This window comes from Loxodonta africana, chromosome 23 (assembly GCF_030014295.1).
Source record: "Loxodonta africana isolate mLoxAfr1 chromosome 23, mLoxAfr1.hap2, whole genome shotgun sequence".
NCBI lineage: Eukaryota > Metazoa > Chordata > Mammalia > Proboscidea > Elephantidae > Loxodonta > Loxodonta africana.
Genome location: NC_087364.1, coordinates 33,368,494 through 33,386,570, shown reverse-complemented (window position 1 = coordinate 33,386,570; position 18,077 = coordinate 33,368,494). Strand labels below are relative to the sequence as shown.

General features: G+C 38.4%; 1 protein-coding gene across 7 annotated transcripts in view; it reads right to left on the bottom strand.

The window, feature by feature from the left end:
• PARP4 (poly(ADP-ribose) polymerase family member 4) overlaps positions 1-18,077 on the bottom strand; it is a 260,869-nt gene that overhangs the window by 158,236 nt on the left and 84,556 nt on the right. For all 7 annotated transcript variants that reach the window (XM_064275429.1, XM_064275428.1, XM_064275424.1 and 4 more), the window contains 6 exons: positions 15,415-15,547; positions 13,421-13,622; positions 10,877-10,943; positions 9,626-9,701; positions 8,765-8,878; positions 6,360-6,509 (listed from right to left, as the gene is read on the bottom strand). In XM_064275429.1, coding sequence (XP_064131499.1) covers positions 6,360-6,509; positions 8,765-8,878; positions 9,626-9,701; positions 10,877-10,943; positions 13,421-13,622; positions 15,415-15,546 — 741 coding nt within the window. In that variant the 5' untranslated portion in view covers position 15,547. The remainder of the gene's footprint in view (positions 1-6,359; positions 6,510-8,764; positions 8,879-9,625; positions 9,702-10,876; positions 10,944-13,420; positions 13,623-15,414; positions 15,548-18,077) is intronic.

Below are 18,077 nucleotides of genomic sequence, written 5' to 3'. Positions count from 1 at the left end.
GGAGTAATACACATCGATAAAGAACAGTGAGGAATCTGTGAAACATTTCATAACATGGAGGAACCTGGAAGGCATTACGCTGAGTGAAATTAGTCAGTTGCAGAAGGACAAATATTGTATAAGACCACTATTATAAGAACTTGAGAAACAGTTTAAACTGAGAAGAAAAGATTCTTTGTGGTTACGAGAGGGGAGAGGGAGGGAGAGTGGGAGAGGGGTATTCAACAGTTAGATAGTAGATAAGAACTACTTTAGGTGAAGGGAAAGACAACACACAATTCAGGGGAGGTCAGCACAACTGGACTAAACCAAAAGCAAAGAAGTTTCCTGAATAAACTGAATGCTTTGAAGGCCAGTGCATCGGGGCAGGGGGTTAGGGACTATGGTTTCAGGGAACATCTAAGTCAACTGGCATAATAAAATCTATTAAGAAAACATTCTGCATCCCACTTTGAAGAGTGGTGTCTTGGGTCTTAAACACTAGCAAGCAGCCATCTAAGATGCATCAATTGGTCTCAACCCACCTGATCAAAGGAGAATGAAGAACACCAAGGACACAAGGCAATTACCAGCCCAAGAGACAGAAACGGCCACATGAAGCAGAGACTGGATCATCCTGAGACCAGAAGAACTAGATGGTGCCCAGCTACAAGTGATGACTGCCCTGACAGGGAACACAACAGAGAACCCCTGAGGGAGAAGGAGAGCAGTGGGATGCAGACGCCAAATTCTCATAAAAACACCAGACTTGATGGTCTGACCGACACTAGAAGGGCCCTGGTGGTCATGGCCTCCAGACCTTCTCTTGGCCCAGGAGAGAAACCATACCCGAAACCAACTCATCAGACATGGATTAGACTGGACAATGGGTTGGAGAGAGATGCTGATGAGGATTGTGCTACTTGCATCAGGTGGACAGCTGAGACTATGTTGGCATCTCCTGCCTGGAGGGGAGATAAGAGGGTAGAGGGGGTTAGAAACTGACGAAATGGACACGAAAAGAGAGAATGGAGGGAGAGAGCAGGCTCTCTCATTAAGGGGAGAGGACTTTGGAGTATGTAGCACGGTGTATATAAGTTTTTGTGTGAGAGACTGAACTGATTGGTAAACTTTCACTTAAAGAACAATAAAAATTATAAAAATAAAGAAAAAAGAAATTAGAAGAACTGAAAAACACTATAACCAACTATACCTAACAGACATATGTAAAACACTCCACCCAACACAGTATACATTCTTCCCAGCACACGTGGATCACTCCCCAGGATAGATCATATCTTAGGAAACAAAGCAAGGTTCAATAAATTTTTAAAGAATTGAAATCAAACAAAGTATCTTTTCCAATCACAACAGAATAAAATTAGAAATTAATAACAGAAAGAAAGCTGGTAAGTACACAAATATGAAGAAACTAAATAGCACAGTATTAAATAGCCAATGGATCAAAGAAGAAATCAAGAGAGCAGTCAAAAAATATTTAGAGTTGAACAAGAATGAAAACACAACATACCAAAATCTACAGGATGCAGCAAAGGCAAAACTCAGGGAAATTTATAGCAATAAATGCCTACATTAAAAAGGAACAAAAATCCCAAATTAACAGCCTACCTCTACAACTACAGGAATGAGAAAAGGAAGAACAAAGTAAGCCAAAAGCTACCAGAAAAAAAATAATAAAGACCAGAGCTGAAATAGATGAAATAATGAATAGAAAACAGTAGAGAAAATAACAAAACCAGAAGTTGGTTTTTTAAAAGATCAATAAAATCGACAAACCTTTGGCTAGACTGACAAAGAAAAGAGGAAATGCAAGTATCTAAAACTAGAAACAAATGCAAGGATATTACAACTGACCCTACAGAAATAAAAAGGGAATACTATGAACAGCTGTAGGCCAACAAATTAGAAAACTTAGAGGAAATGGACAAATTATTTTGAAACACATAAACTCCCTACATTGACTCAAGAAGAAATAGTGGATCTCAACAGACCCACACAAGGTGAAGAGATTGAGTCAGTAAAGCAAAAACCTCCCAACAAAGCTAAGTCTTGGACCAGATGATTTCACTGGGGAATCCTACCAAACATTTACAGAAGTGACTCCGATCCTGCTTAAACTTTTCCCAAAAACAGAAGAGAAGGGAACACTTCCTGGCTCATTCTATGAGGCAAGAATTACCCTGATACCAAAGCCAAAAAAAGACACCAAAAGAAAACTATAGACCAATATCCCTAATGAGCAGAAACCCAAAAATACTCAACAAAATACTAGCAAACTGCATCCAAAAACATATTAAACGCATTATACAACATGATCAAGTGGGATTTTCCCCAAGAATGCAAGGGTGGTTCAACATTAGAAAATCAGTTGATATAATATACCACATTAATAGAAAAAAGGAAAAGAAAGAAGCACATGATCATCCCAGTCAATGCAGAAAAGGTATTTGACAAAGTTCAACACCCTTTCATAATAAAAACAAACAGGAATAGAAAAGAAATTCCTCAGTGTAATAAAGGGCATTTATGAAAAACCTATAGCTAACATCCATACTCAAAGGAGAAAAACAGAGCTTTCGCATTAAGATCAAGAACAAGACAAGGATGTTCACACTCACCACTGCTATTCAACATTATTCTGGAATCCCAGCCAGAAAAATTAAGCAAGGAAAAAAAAAAGTATCCACACTGGGAAGAAGGAAGTAAAAGTATCTCTTTTCCCAGACAACATGATTCCATATACAAAAAACTCCAAAGAGTCCACAAGAAAGCTATTAGAACTAATAAATGAATTCAACAAAGTGGCAGTGAACAAGGTCAACACAGAAAAATCAGTGGTGTTTCTATACATCAGCAATGATCAAGTGAAAAAAGATATTAAGGAAATACTACCATTTACAATAGCACATAAAAGAATAAAGTACGGGTAATTCCTGACTTACGGTGGGGTTCTATTCCTGCAACTCCGTTGTAAGTGGGTTCTGAAATAAGTTGAATACATCATTTGTTTTAGTTTTCATTATTATTGCCTTTTATTATCAGTATCTTTACAAATCCAATCTTGGTCTTATAGAAGTTATATTTCAATACACACACATAAAAAAATAGAGATATCATAAAAATTTACCCTAATGATGAAGATTTGGACAACATTGGCATTTTTTCAGTTTCGGTAATAACTCCACTTTTGGAAGGTTCTGTATCATCTGGATTATCCCTGGAAATGGGGGTGAGGTTTCTAGTCATTAAATTAGTGTTGTGTGTATGGTCCTTTTCCTTTTTTCCTCATACAGTTCACAGTAACACCTCACTGTTTCTCAAGTCTGCCTATCAACTTTAGCAAAACAATCAGTGATTGGGTCCATGTTTTCAAGCAACTAAAGCCTCTGATTTAGTTTTGAAAAAACTTCAGCTAATCCTTTCATTGTAAAATTTTTTGACAACTTCTCTCCTTCTTCATCATTATTTCTTTCTTCTTTCTTTCCTCTTCAAAGTTCATTAAGTCCTGATCTGTCAATTCCCCATCTTCATGATCTATGAGCTATTCCACATTGGCAATATCGAGTCTAAATTCAGTGTTCTTGCCATAGGGATGATTTTTCCACCGATCTCTTCCATCATGTTATCCTGATGCTTCTTATGGTACAAAACACTGAATAAGACCATACCATAGAATTGGTCCACAGTGAAGCCAGCATCAGCGTCGTAACAATGAAGTCAAAGTTGTAACAGCTGTCAGGCACATGTCAGCTCAGTTGTTGCGTGTTGTTAGAGTTGAACATTGCCCAACTTTCTGTTACAACTCCTGACACTGACTTCACTGTAGACTGGGTCATAACCTGCTACACAGCAGTGTTTTGAACAGTAAACGATAAAACTGAACATCTGTGAGTGAACACCTGAGGATGATAAATAACATCAGCAAATTATGTGCTGCAACGTTGTGCGTAGTCTATATTACTAACAATAAAAACCCATAAGATGTACCAAAAGAAAAAAACAGTTTTAAGTGCAGTTCATCCTAACTTGAATACGTCATAAGTTGGGGACTACCTGTACCTAGGAATAAATTTAACCAGGAAGGTTATACACAAAAAATTATAAAACATTACTAAAAGAAATTAAAGAAGACCTACATAAATGGAAGGCCATTTCATGTTAATGGATTGGAAGGTTTAATATCCTTAAGGCATCAATACTACTCAAAAAAAGCAATCTATAAATTCAATGCAATCGGAATTCCAACAGCCTTCTTCACAGAAATGGCAGACCCAATGCTCAAATTTATATGAAAGAGCAAGGAACTCTGAAAAGCTGAAGTAATCTTGAAGAATAATAAAGCAGGAGGACTCAGGCTTCCTGATTTCTAAACATACTATAAAACCACAATAATAAAAACATCCTGGGACTGGTATAATAACAGATATGTAGACCAACGGAATAAAATTGATAGTCTGGAAATAAACCCATGTATCTGTGGTCGACTCATTTTCTATGAGGGTGGTAAGTCCATTTGATGGGGAAGGAAGAATCTCTTCAAATAACTGCTGGGAAACTTCAATTTCCATATGCAGAAGAATGAATCAGGATCTATGCCTCACACCATATACAAAAAACAGTTCAAAATGGATCAAGGACGTAAATGCAAAAACTAAAACCATACAATTCTTAGAAAAAAACATAGAAGTGTGGGTGCAGGGCTTAGTTTTCAATGATAACAGAAGCATGAGCAACAAAAGATAACGTAGATAAATGGGACCTCATAAAATTAAATACTTCTGTTCAAGTGCTCCTTGGAAACCGTATGGGGAAGTTCTACTCTGTCCTATAGGGGTGCTATGAGTCAGAATCCACTCAACAGCAACAGGTTTGGGGTTTTTTTGTTTGTTTTCTGTTTTTTAATTTTTATTGTGCTTTAAGTCAAAGTTTACAAATCAAGTCAGTCTCTCATAGAAAAGCTCATATACACCTTGCTATATATATATACCTAGGTGCTTTCCCCCTAATGAGACAGCACACTCCTTCTCTCCACTCTCTATTTTCATGTCCATTCTGTCAGCTTCTGACTCCCTCTGCGTTCTCATCTTCCCTCCAGACAGAAATTACCCATATAGTCTCATGTTTCTACTTGATCCAAAAAGCTCACTCCTCACCAGTATCATTTTTTATCCCATAGTCCAGTCCAATCCCTGTCTGAAGAGTTGGCTTTGGGAATGGTTCCTGTCTTGGGCTAACAGAAGTCTGGGGCTCATGACCTCTGGGGTTGGTTTTGGCTTTTTGTTTGTCAAAGGACTTTACCAAAGACTGAAGACACAGCCTACAGATTGGTAAAAATTTAGGGGACCATAAATCTGACAAAGGCCTAATATCCAAAATACCAAAAAAAAAAAAAACGACTATAACTTAAGAACAAAATGGCAAACGATACAATCAAAATATGGGTAAAGGCTTTAGTAGACATTTCACCAAAGAGGATATTCAAATGGTCAATAAGCACACGAAAAGATGCTCAATGTCATTAGCCATTAACCAAAATAGAGATGCCAATCAAAACCGCAGTGAGATACCACCTCACTCCCATTAGAATGGCAATGATCAAAAAAAAAAAAAAACAAAAAAGCAAGAGGTGTTGGTGAGGTTGTGGAGAAACTGGAATCCTCATCCACTGCTAGTGGGAATATAAAATGGTACAACAACTGTTTGGCAGTTCCTGAAAAAGTTGAACAGAGAATTACGATATAACCCATTAATGCTAATCCTAGGCACATACCCAGCAGAAACAAAAGCAGGAACACAAACAGAAACCTGTACACCAAAGTTCATTGTAGCACTTTTCACAATAGTGAAAAGGTGGAAACAACCGAAATGTCCATCAACAGATGAATGGATGAACAAAATGTGGCATATAGATACAATGGAATATTACTCAGCCGTAAAGAGAAACGAAGTCCTGATACATGCCACAATGTGGATGAACCTTAAGAACTGAGCGAAATAAGTCAGTCACAAAAGGACATATATTGTATGATCTCACTTATATTTAATAAGCAAACATATAGAAACCAGAAATTATTAGTGGTTACCAGAGGTGGGAGGAAGGGCCAAAGGAAAAGTTATTGCTTACGGGCAGTGAGTTTATGTTAACAATGGTGAATAAACTGGTGAAAGATAGCAAAAATGCTTGCAAAACTTGAAGAATGTAATCAATGTGACTAAATTAAAAAAAATTACACAGGTAGAAATTGTTGAACTGGCCTATGTTTTGTCATGCATATTTTCACCTCAATAAAAAGAACTACTAAATGAATAACAAAAAGTAATTATGGCCAAAAGAACAAACACACAGATATCAATCTTACCGCTTGTAATTTTTCAGATGCTAATTCGGTTGCTTCAGGTGTAAAATTTTCTCTTAGCAGAAATCCTTGTTTCTTCAGCTCTTCAATATAATTTTCATAGTACTCACTTGCATCTGCAGAAGTTTTCTTTCCAGAGAATTGTCTTCTAGTCTGTAAATTACAGTATATCTCAAAGTGTCAGGATATGAATGCACAGTAACTTATTAACATGCAATCTTTACTGAACACCCACTATGTACCATGGGAGAACAGAAACATAAACAAGGCATTAATCCCTGCCAGGAAGGAGTTAGAAACTAGTTTTTTTCAAATAATTATTTAAGCCTTTAATTCTTCAAAAAACATCTTAAAATCTGGAAGTGTGGGGTGTGGGGAGGTTGAGCAAACACAATAGCAGAAGAGAGGCACTTGATGCACTGGAGTCACTCAAACTTTCATTCAGAGCCCACATGTTCTCGCTTCACATAGCATTCTAGTAGGCTTTGAAGTCTTGTCTCTCTAGCTTTTTTGAAATGGAAAAAACAAATCAGAGAAGGGGAAGAAAAATACTTCAAAAAGGAGGTATTGTTGAAAAAAAAAAAGAATGGATAGCAAGGAAAAGGCAGGAAGGGTGTTAGAACATGCACAGCACTCTTGAAGGCATGGAGTAAAAGGTTCTCTGGAAAGGCACAGACAACCCACATCTCTGTCCTTCCTCGTTCCAGCCTGCCTAGAGACATGGCATGATCCTTGGAAATCCCTGCCCTTGCGTGGCTCTGAGTGTGCAGCCCAAGAGATGCTGTGACAGGCCACTCCTGATCTCCAACACCGAGTGAAGGCAGCCTCCACAGCTCAGGACTACACTGTGGTCAAATTTCTCCGTTAAGAAAGTAGAGTGAATGTAATTTTGAAAGATTTCCATTAAAATGGTTTAATAAAGGAAAAGGGCAAGCTAGAAAACCCTTGTATGCAGAATACTCCTCACTGCTGGTCAGGTGAGGATTATTTCCTTCAAGGTGCACAGACTTCTCTTCCCAGGGAGCCTGGCTGACCCAGGGAGCACCGCACTCAAGTTCTGAGACACCAAGAGCTCTGTTACGTTAAGCAGGAAGGGGCGTGATGGCTTTGCACAGCTTACAGTTTTCTTTTTAAATGAAGAAAAAATTATAATACACTCTATATCCAATCGACTCAACGGCACTAGGTTTTTATCCTATCACGGTTTTTAACTTGACTTTTATTTACTTTTTGCCCAAGCAACTAAATGTTCCACCAAATATAGTATACATTTTTAGGTAAAAGGTTAACAGAACACTTTCTCTCTCGCACAAATGTGACCTTAGATTAACTCTCTAGCTCTATTCCAATAGAAACCTGATAAAGGTAGAATGTCGGCTATAAAATTAGGCAAAAATACTCAGGTGATAATGACCGCTGGTTGGTAAACTGTATCTGGACAATGAATGGACTATAAACACCTGGTGGGGAGCCTTAACTGTGGGTTTCCCTGAGAGCAATGACTCTTATAACTGGACATGTCCCTTGAGCGCATCTTGAATCCATGCCAATATTACAAGAGATACTGGCTCCTGTGGGGTAGAGCTTCTAAGCTCTCCTGGAACCTGTACCAACCTGATGTGAGTCTCCTTCCCCTCCACCTGGCCTGACACCTGTAGCAGGAATCTGCGCGAACTGCTGTGAGGACCACCCCCACTAAAGAGAAATGCCTGGTGCTGCCCTGCCTGCATAAGGAGTTTTCTGGTCTGTACACTTCTAGTGCCAGCGTGGTCCTTGGTAGATTTGTAAGTCTAAATGTCTAGTTTAGAAGACACCTTAATGGGTGCTGCAGCATTTTAGTTACACTTTAGGTATTAATTCTGAATCTATGTTTGTTTCATAATTATTTTAGAATGGAACAGTGCTCTTGATTTGATGCCTCTGCAAAGCCTTCCTTAACTTTCCCAGGTATCAGTATTCTCACAATGGATTATAATTATTAATGCTTTTATTTCCTTCCAGATAGTAATTTCTGAAGATTAAGGTGTGGCATAATTTTTATCTTTGGGTCCTGGCATCTAATAGATTATTTGGCATATAGCAGATGCTTAATAAAGTATATTAAATGAATTACTTTTAGAGATGTTAATAGAAAAATATTTCATAAGTGATTTGGAAAATGAGCAGGAACTTTCTATGCTCTGCAACCCAGTGAGTGATTTCCTATGGCGACACCTCCAGACCATCCGTTCAGGGTACACCATTCTCACTCAGCTCTCCTCACCTGCAACACTCCAAAAGAGAACAAATTTCTTCTTCGCAAAATGATTTACCAGGTAAACGTACTGGTTTGTTCGTTAACCATGTTAAAGAACCTAATTATGGACAAGGGTGGACAAACACAGAGGAATCAATATAAAGATCAGTACCTCAATGCCATTGGCCAGGAGGAAACATGCGGTTATTAGAAAAGGATAGTCCCACTGTTCCTGGAAGCACTGCATTTCCACTACTACAATTTCCTTCCCGCCCTCTGCCTCAATCTGAAAAAAATACACTATATTACAAACTGCATTAGTTGAATAACAAACCACACACACCATTTAAAATGACGATTGTGAAAGTAACACATGTTCATTTGGAGATATAATTTAGAAAATACAGAAAAGTATAAAAAAATTAAAATCACCTTACATTCTACTATAGATATACAGTCACTTAATATTTTGGTATATGCCCCTCCTGTATTTTTACCGTAGATACCTCTGTATATGTTTAAAGAGTACCACTTTTCACATTTTCTTTATCACAGAAGGAAATGTTATTTTCAAATTCCATTAAGATATCTAAAAAATACTAATGGAGCCTCATTTTTGAATACTAGTATTAATTTTCATTTGTATAAGGCCAGAGAAAAGGTTTTGTTTCATTTTGTTTTAATGCAAAAGCAGTGGAAATTTAACATGGCATAAGTATTTGGTGTCAAATCTGCCATTTTAAAATATAGGAAACGGTTAATTACAGGGAGAAATTTCATTTTTAATGTTATATTTATTGTCTGTACTGTTTAAATTTTTATTAAGAATATACATTATTTTTACAGTAAAACACTAAAAACTTAGATATTAAATTTAAAATGTGACAATTTTCTTGACTTAAAAATCAACTTACATATTATGCAATTTTTATTCAGAATGCACAAAATTTTCAAAACAATTAGAAAATTACTGAACAAGAAAACAATCAGAAGGTTTTTTGTTCTTTTTTCCAAATTGAAATTGAACTCTTACTTTTTCCAAGGTGTCATATTTTGCAACTTCAAATTCTTGAGGAAAATGAGGAATTTCAACATTCTCTGTATAAAGCCTGAAATTTGTATAATTAAAGTGTTAATATGAAAATGGATTTTTAGATCACAGAATTTTTCTTGAAGATCTCCTAATTCCTTATAAAATACACTGTCTTTGCCTGATGCTGTATCTTAGGTATTCTAACAATGAAATGAGCTCATTCTTCCCCAACTCTGATTCTAAGCATTGTGACTGACTGTACTGGAAGGAGAGACTGCATGGAGCAGATGCAGGAGATGTAAAAGCACTAGGCCAACAGATTGAAGAAAGCGTCGTGCGGAGATGGCCTGTGTGCACAGCCAGGCTTCAGTCTAGAGACACGATGTGCCTACAGAAGATGCACTACCACTTGCTAGACCACAGCCAACTCCCTTCAAAATTAATGGGTCACAATTCTTATAATTCATACTTTTTATTTTGGATTTTGTTCTCTTTTAATACTACTCTTAACAAATAAAGTTAAGTCCAAATGTGATGCCAAATTAGTAACTGCTGTTTTGGGAACATGTTAAGAAGCCATATAGAACTTTAGACTCACATACCCCATTTGGGGACAGTTGTTATTTCCATTTTTGAAAATGTCAGGTACGAGTGATTAAATGTCTTTACGGTTAAGGCTATTCAGTAAGGTAACAAAGTGAGCAGGCCTCCTAAATATTAACTCCAGTGATTCCTCTCTTTTAAAACTCAGTTAATCTAACAATTACATCCAATTTCACATAATACTGAGAAGCTAAAAATAATTATTACCATAGTAGTTGAAGTAAAAGGTCTTAAATAATTAAAAATTTCATAAAGAATTACATAAGCAAAATTAATTAAAATACTAAAAAAAAACCTATGAATGTATAAATAGTATTTTAATACTATGCTTAAGGTTTCAAACTTAAGCATTAATTTTGAAGGGAGTTGGCTGTGGTCTAGCAAGTGGTAGTGCATCTTCTGTAGCCACATCGTGTCTCTAGACTGAAGCCTGGCTGTGCACACAGGCCATCCCCGCACGACGCCTTCTTCAATCTGTTGGCCTAGTGCTTTTACATCTCCTGCATCTGCTCCATGCAGTCTCTCCTTCCAGTACAGTCAGTCACAATGCTTAGAATCAGAGTCGGGGAGGAATGAGCTCATTTCATCGTTAGAATACCTAACATGTTTGCAAACTCCGTAGAGTCATAACAATCAGAAATACATTACTTGGTGAAATCCACAATGTTTTCCTTCTCTGTGGAATTGTCCAGGGATGGATCATCTGTTTCCACTTCTAGAATTAAAACAAACAAAAAGCTTGTTTACTGATCAAAGATTTACTATAATTAGTAAATAACTGCTGCAGTTGTTATGATTCTTGAATATGGACTGTATTAACCATGTTACTTTTGTTTTGTTTTGTTGTCCTTAAATTAGCTATGTTGTTGTTGTTGCTGAGTACCACAGAGTCAATTCTGACTCACAGGGACCCAACTTGACAGAGTGGAACTGCTCCATAGGGTTTTCTTTGGCTGTAATCTTTACAGAAGCCAAGTTGCTAGGTCTTCCTCAGAGCTGCTGGGTAGGTTCGAACCACCAATCTTTCAGTTAACAGCTGAGCACTTAACAGTTGCACCACCAGGGCTCCTTAAATTAGCTACAGTTATTGGTAACCCAAAGGCAATACAAGTGACAAAAGAGGAAGGTATGTAACATGGACAGAATATATTATAATTCTATTTAATAGGCATATGAGGGAAATTCTAACATAATCTATATTACTTGAAACTCATTGACAGACATAAAATTTTTGACTGGCATTCTTCTCTTGTGAAGATTATGGTAAGCATATTATGAAATGTATTTCTCATACACTGCAGGGTCAGAATGAGGTTCTGAGTGCCCTGTTACAAAGGAAGAAACCCAGATGCTCTAGTTTAGAGAAGGGAAACTCAAGGGCTCCTATGTGAGGCTGGACTTTCTGTCTTACATTTTTCTTATCTAAAGCATTATGGTATATAGAAGTAACTCTTTTTAATGCAAGGATTTTTTTGACTATTAATTACACTGTCATGAGTTCAAAGATTATCAATATATTTGTAGTAATTCTGAATCTGCATGTTTCTGGACGTTGAAAAATATGTTTTCATTGTGAAAGGAATCTATCTCCTGCCCATTAGTCTTTTAGCTACCACTTACTGAGACAGCAAGAAAGCATGACAACAGTTAGCTACCATTTACTGAGCCCATGACAAAGTATGAAGACAGTGGCAGCATTTCTGGACCGTGTTTGTCCAAAAAGGGTTCACCTTTATCAACATGTTTATTATAATATCTACCATATTTCACGTGCCTAATATAAGTTAATATTTATTAGAACTGCTTGACATTTGATCTAATCTGTGAGAAATGTATTTCTCTATGTTCAAAAGCTTTCTTCTTGGCCAGATTCCAAAGTAAAATCTGGGTTTATGAAAGATACGTTGCTTTTGGAGAGACTGTGTTTTGGAAAGAGTTTCTCTAGCAAAATGCTAGTCGTAAAATTTCCATAGTCATTAAGTTATGGTAATAATTTTCTAACACAAAGGTTATTTTCTCCTCCCAGTTAAAATTACACCTCAAGGTTTCTGAGATGGTAAGTGTTTTTGCAGTCATTTTGAATCTGACCACACTAGACTGGATGCTGAGAAATCTATTTCTATTTCTAACACAATTTTTTGTCCTTCGCTATTTTTTGCTGCCTATTTTTCGAGGTAATAAGAAGCCTAATTAATTTTTTAGCACTTCTGGACAATCCTTTGTCTATACTATCTTCACAAATCAAAATGTTTACTGTAGTACCTTGTGGAGTTAACTTTAAGATCAATTTGGTCCTTCTCCTTGCTTCCTGAGAGATAACCTCTAAAACCTTGAACTTTCCCCAGTGATTAATGTATCTTTGTGAGGACTTCAGACCACACCTAAGGGTTTATGACTTATGTTGGGTTTATGACTTATGTTGGGTGGGGGATGACCATGCCAGAAAGACCTGCCATGTGATATCAACCTCATGATGTCAACCTTGTGGTATCAACCAACCTCAGGGGAAAGGGGATGAAATTTGAATTACATAATGAGACCTCCAATAAATGCTCTGGACATGAAAGCTCCATGGGCTTCCTGGTTGGTGACAGACATCAGTGCACATGGAAACTCAGGTAGCACGTCTCTTTTTGGAACATGAAAGCTTCACATTGGGAACCATCCCAGATCTCACCCTACGCCACCTCTTCACTTATATCCTTTTTGCTATAATAAACCTGTAAATGTTAGTTTAGCACTTTCCTGAGTTCTATGAGTTGTTCTAGTGAATTATAGAACCCAAGAAAGTAGTAGAACCCAGTAGGTCCGAAGTGGAGAGGGGGACCTGGGCACCCCTGAGCTTATGGCTGGCATCCTGAGGGGGTAGTGGGAAAACCCTGAATTCGTGGCCAGTAGGTCAAAAGTGAGGGTGTCATGGGAACTCTCATGCTTATATGGCTGGCATCTGAGGTCCTGGGCAGACTTAGCAGTCTGGAGGACTGTGCCCTATAACTTGTAAGATCTGACCTAGCTCCAGGTGGTTACAGTCAGAGGAATAAGTCCTGCATGTGCAGCTGGTGTCTGGACAGAAGTGGAACAGAAGGGGACAGAATTGAACTGATCCTTACAATTTGGTGTGAGTACTGGGATTTGATTTTTCCACAGTACACCTATAATGTATTAAGTGCTTAATAGGAAACAAATACTTACCAGAACTACTTTCCTTTTGACCAGGAGGTAGTGTGATGTCCAATGACTTATTAGGATTGTAATTCTCTACATCCAAGAGTCTCCTTTCTTTGATAGATTCCCATATAAAATCTGGGTTTACAATATGGATATGTTTCTCTTGGATAGATTTCATTTGATACTGACTCAGAACATCAGCATTGTCTATGATTACATGTGTACACTACAAATAAAAGAATCAATGCAATATGCATTAGTAAAAACACATTTAAATAATTAGCATCTGTAACTTTCACCTTTAAAAAGTCTTGTTTGAAGTTAATTTGTGGTAATTTTTCTCAGGTTTCTAAAACTTTTATAAATAATTTCTAGCTACATAAAAGTTTTTAAAAAATGTGTTTTTAAAGAGTATGGATGTACCATAAGATTAGTCAACCCTAGAGGATGTTTCCAAGTTTTCACTATCATAAACAATGCTATGATGAACATCCTCATGTATAACTCTTTGTGTACTTGTTCAATCATTTTCTTAGGAGTGGAATGGGAGGTTCAAAGGATATTCTTTATTTATGTATTTTAATTTGTTACTTTGTAATTTCATTAATTTATTTTTTTGAATAATTAGTACATGCTTATTGGTGAATAGCAAAAAAGTAAAATAATATTAATATATTAATTTCTCCCCCAGTTACTCTCTGCTCCCAGTTACTCTCTCCAGAGGTACCTGCTGTAACCTGTTCTTCATGTGTCCTTCTACAGATATTCCATGCATAGGCAAATACACATAAATACTTTTAACCACAAATGACAGCGTACTATGCACACTTCTGTATTTGCTTTTCTACTCAACAATTTATTTTGGAAGTCATTCCTCATCATTACTTGTGGGGCTGTCTCATGTAAATTTCAAATGTTTATATACATTGACAAAATAACTTCCAAAAAGACTGCATTCATAGTATGTGAGAGTTTCTAAGAATTAAAGATCATGTTGGCATTCTCCACCAAAATATTAAATGAGAAGTTATAACAAGTATGCATTATTCATCCATCCACAGACATGGTAAGAACAGGTAAGTAAGGGAGGCCATATGAGGGAAGTATATACAATTCTGCCTAAAATGGAGATAAATAGAAACATTCTATTTCTGATATTCACATAATAACTACTAAGCATTAGAGAAAAACCCAGCGTCCAGCTGGAGCTGAACTTGCTTCACAGGACACACACGACTCACCTATCACTACACCCCAGGGCTGGGGGTTCGAGGGTGGAGGAGATGACTAGGTCAGCCTAATCAACAGAGGGAAGAACTCTGAGAGTCAGGTCCTGCATTTGCAGCCCTGTGACCCAACTGGACCTGTAAAGAACCTTTGGGCTTCGTTTTTTTTACTTCTTACAAAGATGTGGTTAAAAAAGAGAAGGTTAGCCTTAATTATTTCCAAGATTTCATCTAGCTATAAAATTTTATATCTAAACTGTCGGGGCCTACAGTTCATTTCAAGAAATGGAAGGCAGCTTCCTTCAGCTTTAAACAAATAAAACACACAGTATAAGTTATACCCCAGAGACCAGTTCACACTGCATATTTTTGTGTCTATCTACCATGAGCCTCACTCAGAGGTATCACTAGAGTTGACATTTTGACTAGTGACTACAGTGTTCTTTTTGCAAATGCACTATGACTTTTCTCCTTTGACAACATTTTTAGCCTGAAATTATTTCTATTTACATATTCATCTGTGCTCTAATAATATCAGATCCACAGGCATCTGAGTCATTGCGCAACTGACTGAAACAGGAAGAAGACAGGACCACGCTGTCTTCCCTCCACTGACCCTCCCTGGCCAAACTTGCGCGTTAGCAATGTCACAATTTTTCTTGCCTTTACCGACTCTTCTATCATCACTGCCATTCCGGCTGCAAAATTTTCTCTGCTTGTTCTTCTTACCATGACCCACATTCCCATAATGCAGGGTGTTGATCACACAGTTCTTACAAAATTTGCAAATACCTGGGGATTTAATGAAAATGAAAAATTTCCACCATTTTCTTTAATGTCAGTTTGTAGCTTTTTCTTCTGCTGACGAGGTAAGTACTTGACTTTCAAACAGAAGGTACAATATGCAAAGATTCCCACAGTCATCCTGTAGAAAAAAACAAATTTCAAGCCATAGGTTTTAAGAACTCTCCTCTCAGCGAATCTGACAGTAAATTTAGCATTGTTCTACATGCAAACCGTAGGAGAATTGGGCATTATTGGAAAAAAAAAAAAGTATTACAATCATGTTACAGTCACAAAAAGAGAACATGATTTATCCTAATTTGCAACATGTACATTGGTTTTAGAATCATTTCTAGCTTTTACATCAGATATGACACTAAAAATCCCTTCATACAGGGAAGTGTGGACATATCGTGGGGTTGGTAACCAGTGTCACAAAACAATATGTGTACTAATTGTTTAATGAGAAGCTGGTTTGTTCTGTAAACCTTTGTCTAAACTACAATAAGATAATAAATAAAAATCCTTTTCTACACGCTCATAATACATCCTAATGAAAACATGACAAATTTCAGTACAGAAGAGTGCATGGCTCAAGACTACAGAAGCAATTATTTCTAAACTAAAATTTAATATTAAGTGATACTGAAATCACTGGGCTAAAGCGTGACCAACGCACCGCAACTCCAGAGTCACGCCATCTCCAACAGCCAGCTCCCACGCCATTTTCTTTTTCTTTTTTTCCCTTTATTCCATCTCTTTTTCCTTCCTACCTAGCCCTATACGCCACATTCCCCCTTTCCTCTGGGCCACGCCACACCACTGTGGCTAGAGACCTACCAAACAACTGCTGCCCAGGGTCCACCCGGCCCCCACCCATCCCCTACCCACCATCTCCCACCAGACCATTTTTTAATTTTATTTCATTTTTTCCCTTTTTTTTTTTCTTTCTCCCTCCCACCTAGCCCTATTTACCACCTCTACATCTTCCCACTGGGCCATGCCACAGCACATTGCCTAGAGGGCCACTGGCCCACCACCACCCTGGGTCAATCCCATGCACACCTGTCAGCTCCTGACATGCCATTTTTCTCCCTTTTACTCCTTTTCTTTCTCCCTACCACCTAGCCCTCTACACCACCTTCACCCCTTACTGCAAACCCTCACTGCATCACAGCAGCAAAAAGCCATCAGGCCACCACTGCCACAGGTCCGCCCTACCCCCACGTATTGGCTTCCATCAAAGTGCCTTTTTATTTGCTTTTTTTCCCCTCACATAACTGTCTCACAGAGCCCTCCCCTCACATATGTTACCTCCCCTCCTTCCCACTGGCCCTTGGGCACGTCCCGCCCCCACTCACCAGCCCCCACCTTGCAGCCAGTTTTTTTTATTTCTTTCTTTTTCTTCATCTTCTTTTTCCTTCACACCTGCCCTGTACATCACCTTCCCCCTTCCCACCAGACCCTGCCACACTACCATGGCTAAAGAGCCACTGGTGTACTGGAACACCACTGCCCTGGGTCCACCCTAACCCCCTCTGATCCCCACCTTGCCACCATATTTTTCTTTATTTTTTCTTTCAACCTCCCACCTAACCACTGCATCACCTCCCCTCCTTCTGACCAGCCCCTGGGTCCACCATGCCCCCACTTTCTGGCCCTCACTGCATCACCATTTTTCCCCTTATTTCCTTTCTTATTTTTCTGTCTCCCTCCAAAACAGCTCCTTACACTACCTCCCACTATGTCCCAGAGGACCTGCCATGCTGCCACAAATAAAGTACCACTGGCACATCAACCTGAAGCTGCTCTGGGTCAGCTCCACCCCCACCCACTGGCCACCACTGTGTTGCCATATGTATTTTTTCTTTTCCTTTTCTCTGTTTTCCTTCTACCTCCCACCTAGCCCTGTACACCGCCTCCCCCCCTTCCTGCTAGTCCCCAGTGCTACACACCCCCACCTACTAGCTATCCTTTTTTTCTCCCTCTTTTCTTTCTCCCCCCTACCTTGCTCTGTATGCCACTCCCTTCCCACCGGCCCCCATAAAGCTGCTGCGCCTACAGTATCCTCAGTGCAGAGGCCCACACTACCCCTCCCATTCTGCCACGAGAACAGCTGCTGAACACTGGGAAGTGAGCCTGTACCACTACTTGTCTTATACCTCCACTTATCTATCACGGGGCTGTAAATGCTCCCAAACTAATGGACCAACATCAGGAGGCAGACAGCATTTGCTCAGTTCTCCCTCAGCCACCTCACCAAACCAACGAGGCAGGATCACCTGCCTACAGCTCCCCTGCCCACCCAGACAAGGTGGTGAGAGCTATCATCCATACATACAAGCAAGCAGAAAGGAATGCCTGACCCAACCGGCTGTGCTGACATATCAAAAAAAAAACCAAAGAAGCAGAATAAAACAAATGAACATTACAATCAATAAATAAAGAAAATAATACCTTAAAGTCTCAGAGACAGCAGACAATATTAAAACACATAAAAATGCAAGACAAGAGGACTCCAGTGAGTGACCAAAATTAAGAATCACATGCCTTCCAGTAGAGAAGAAATGGTAGTGGAATTACCTGATATGGAATTCAAAACACTATTATTTAGGGCTCACTGAGAGATATCAGTAAGAAGATCAAAGAAAACACATATGAAACCAAGAAAA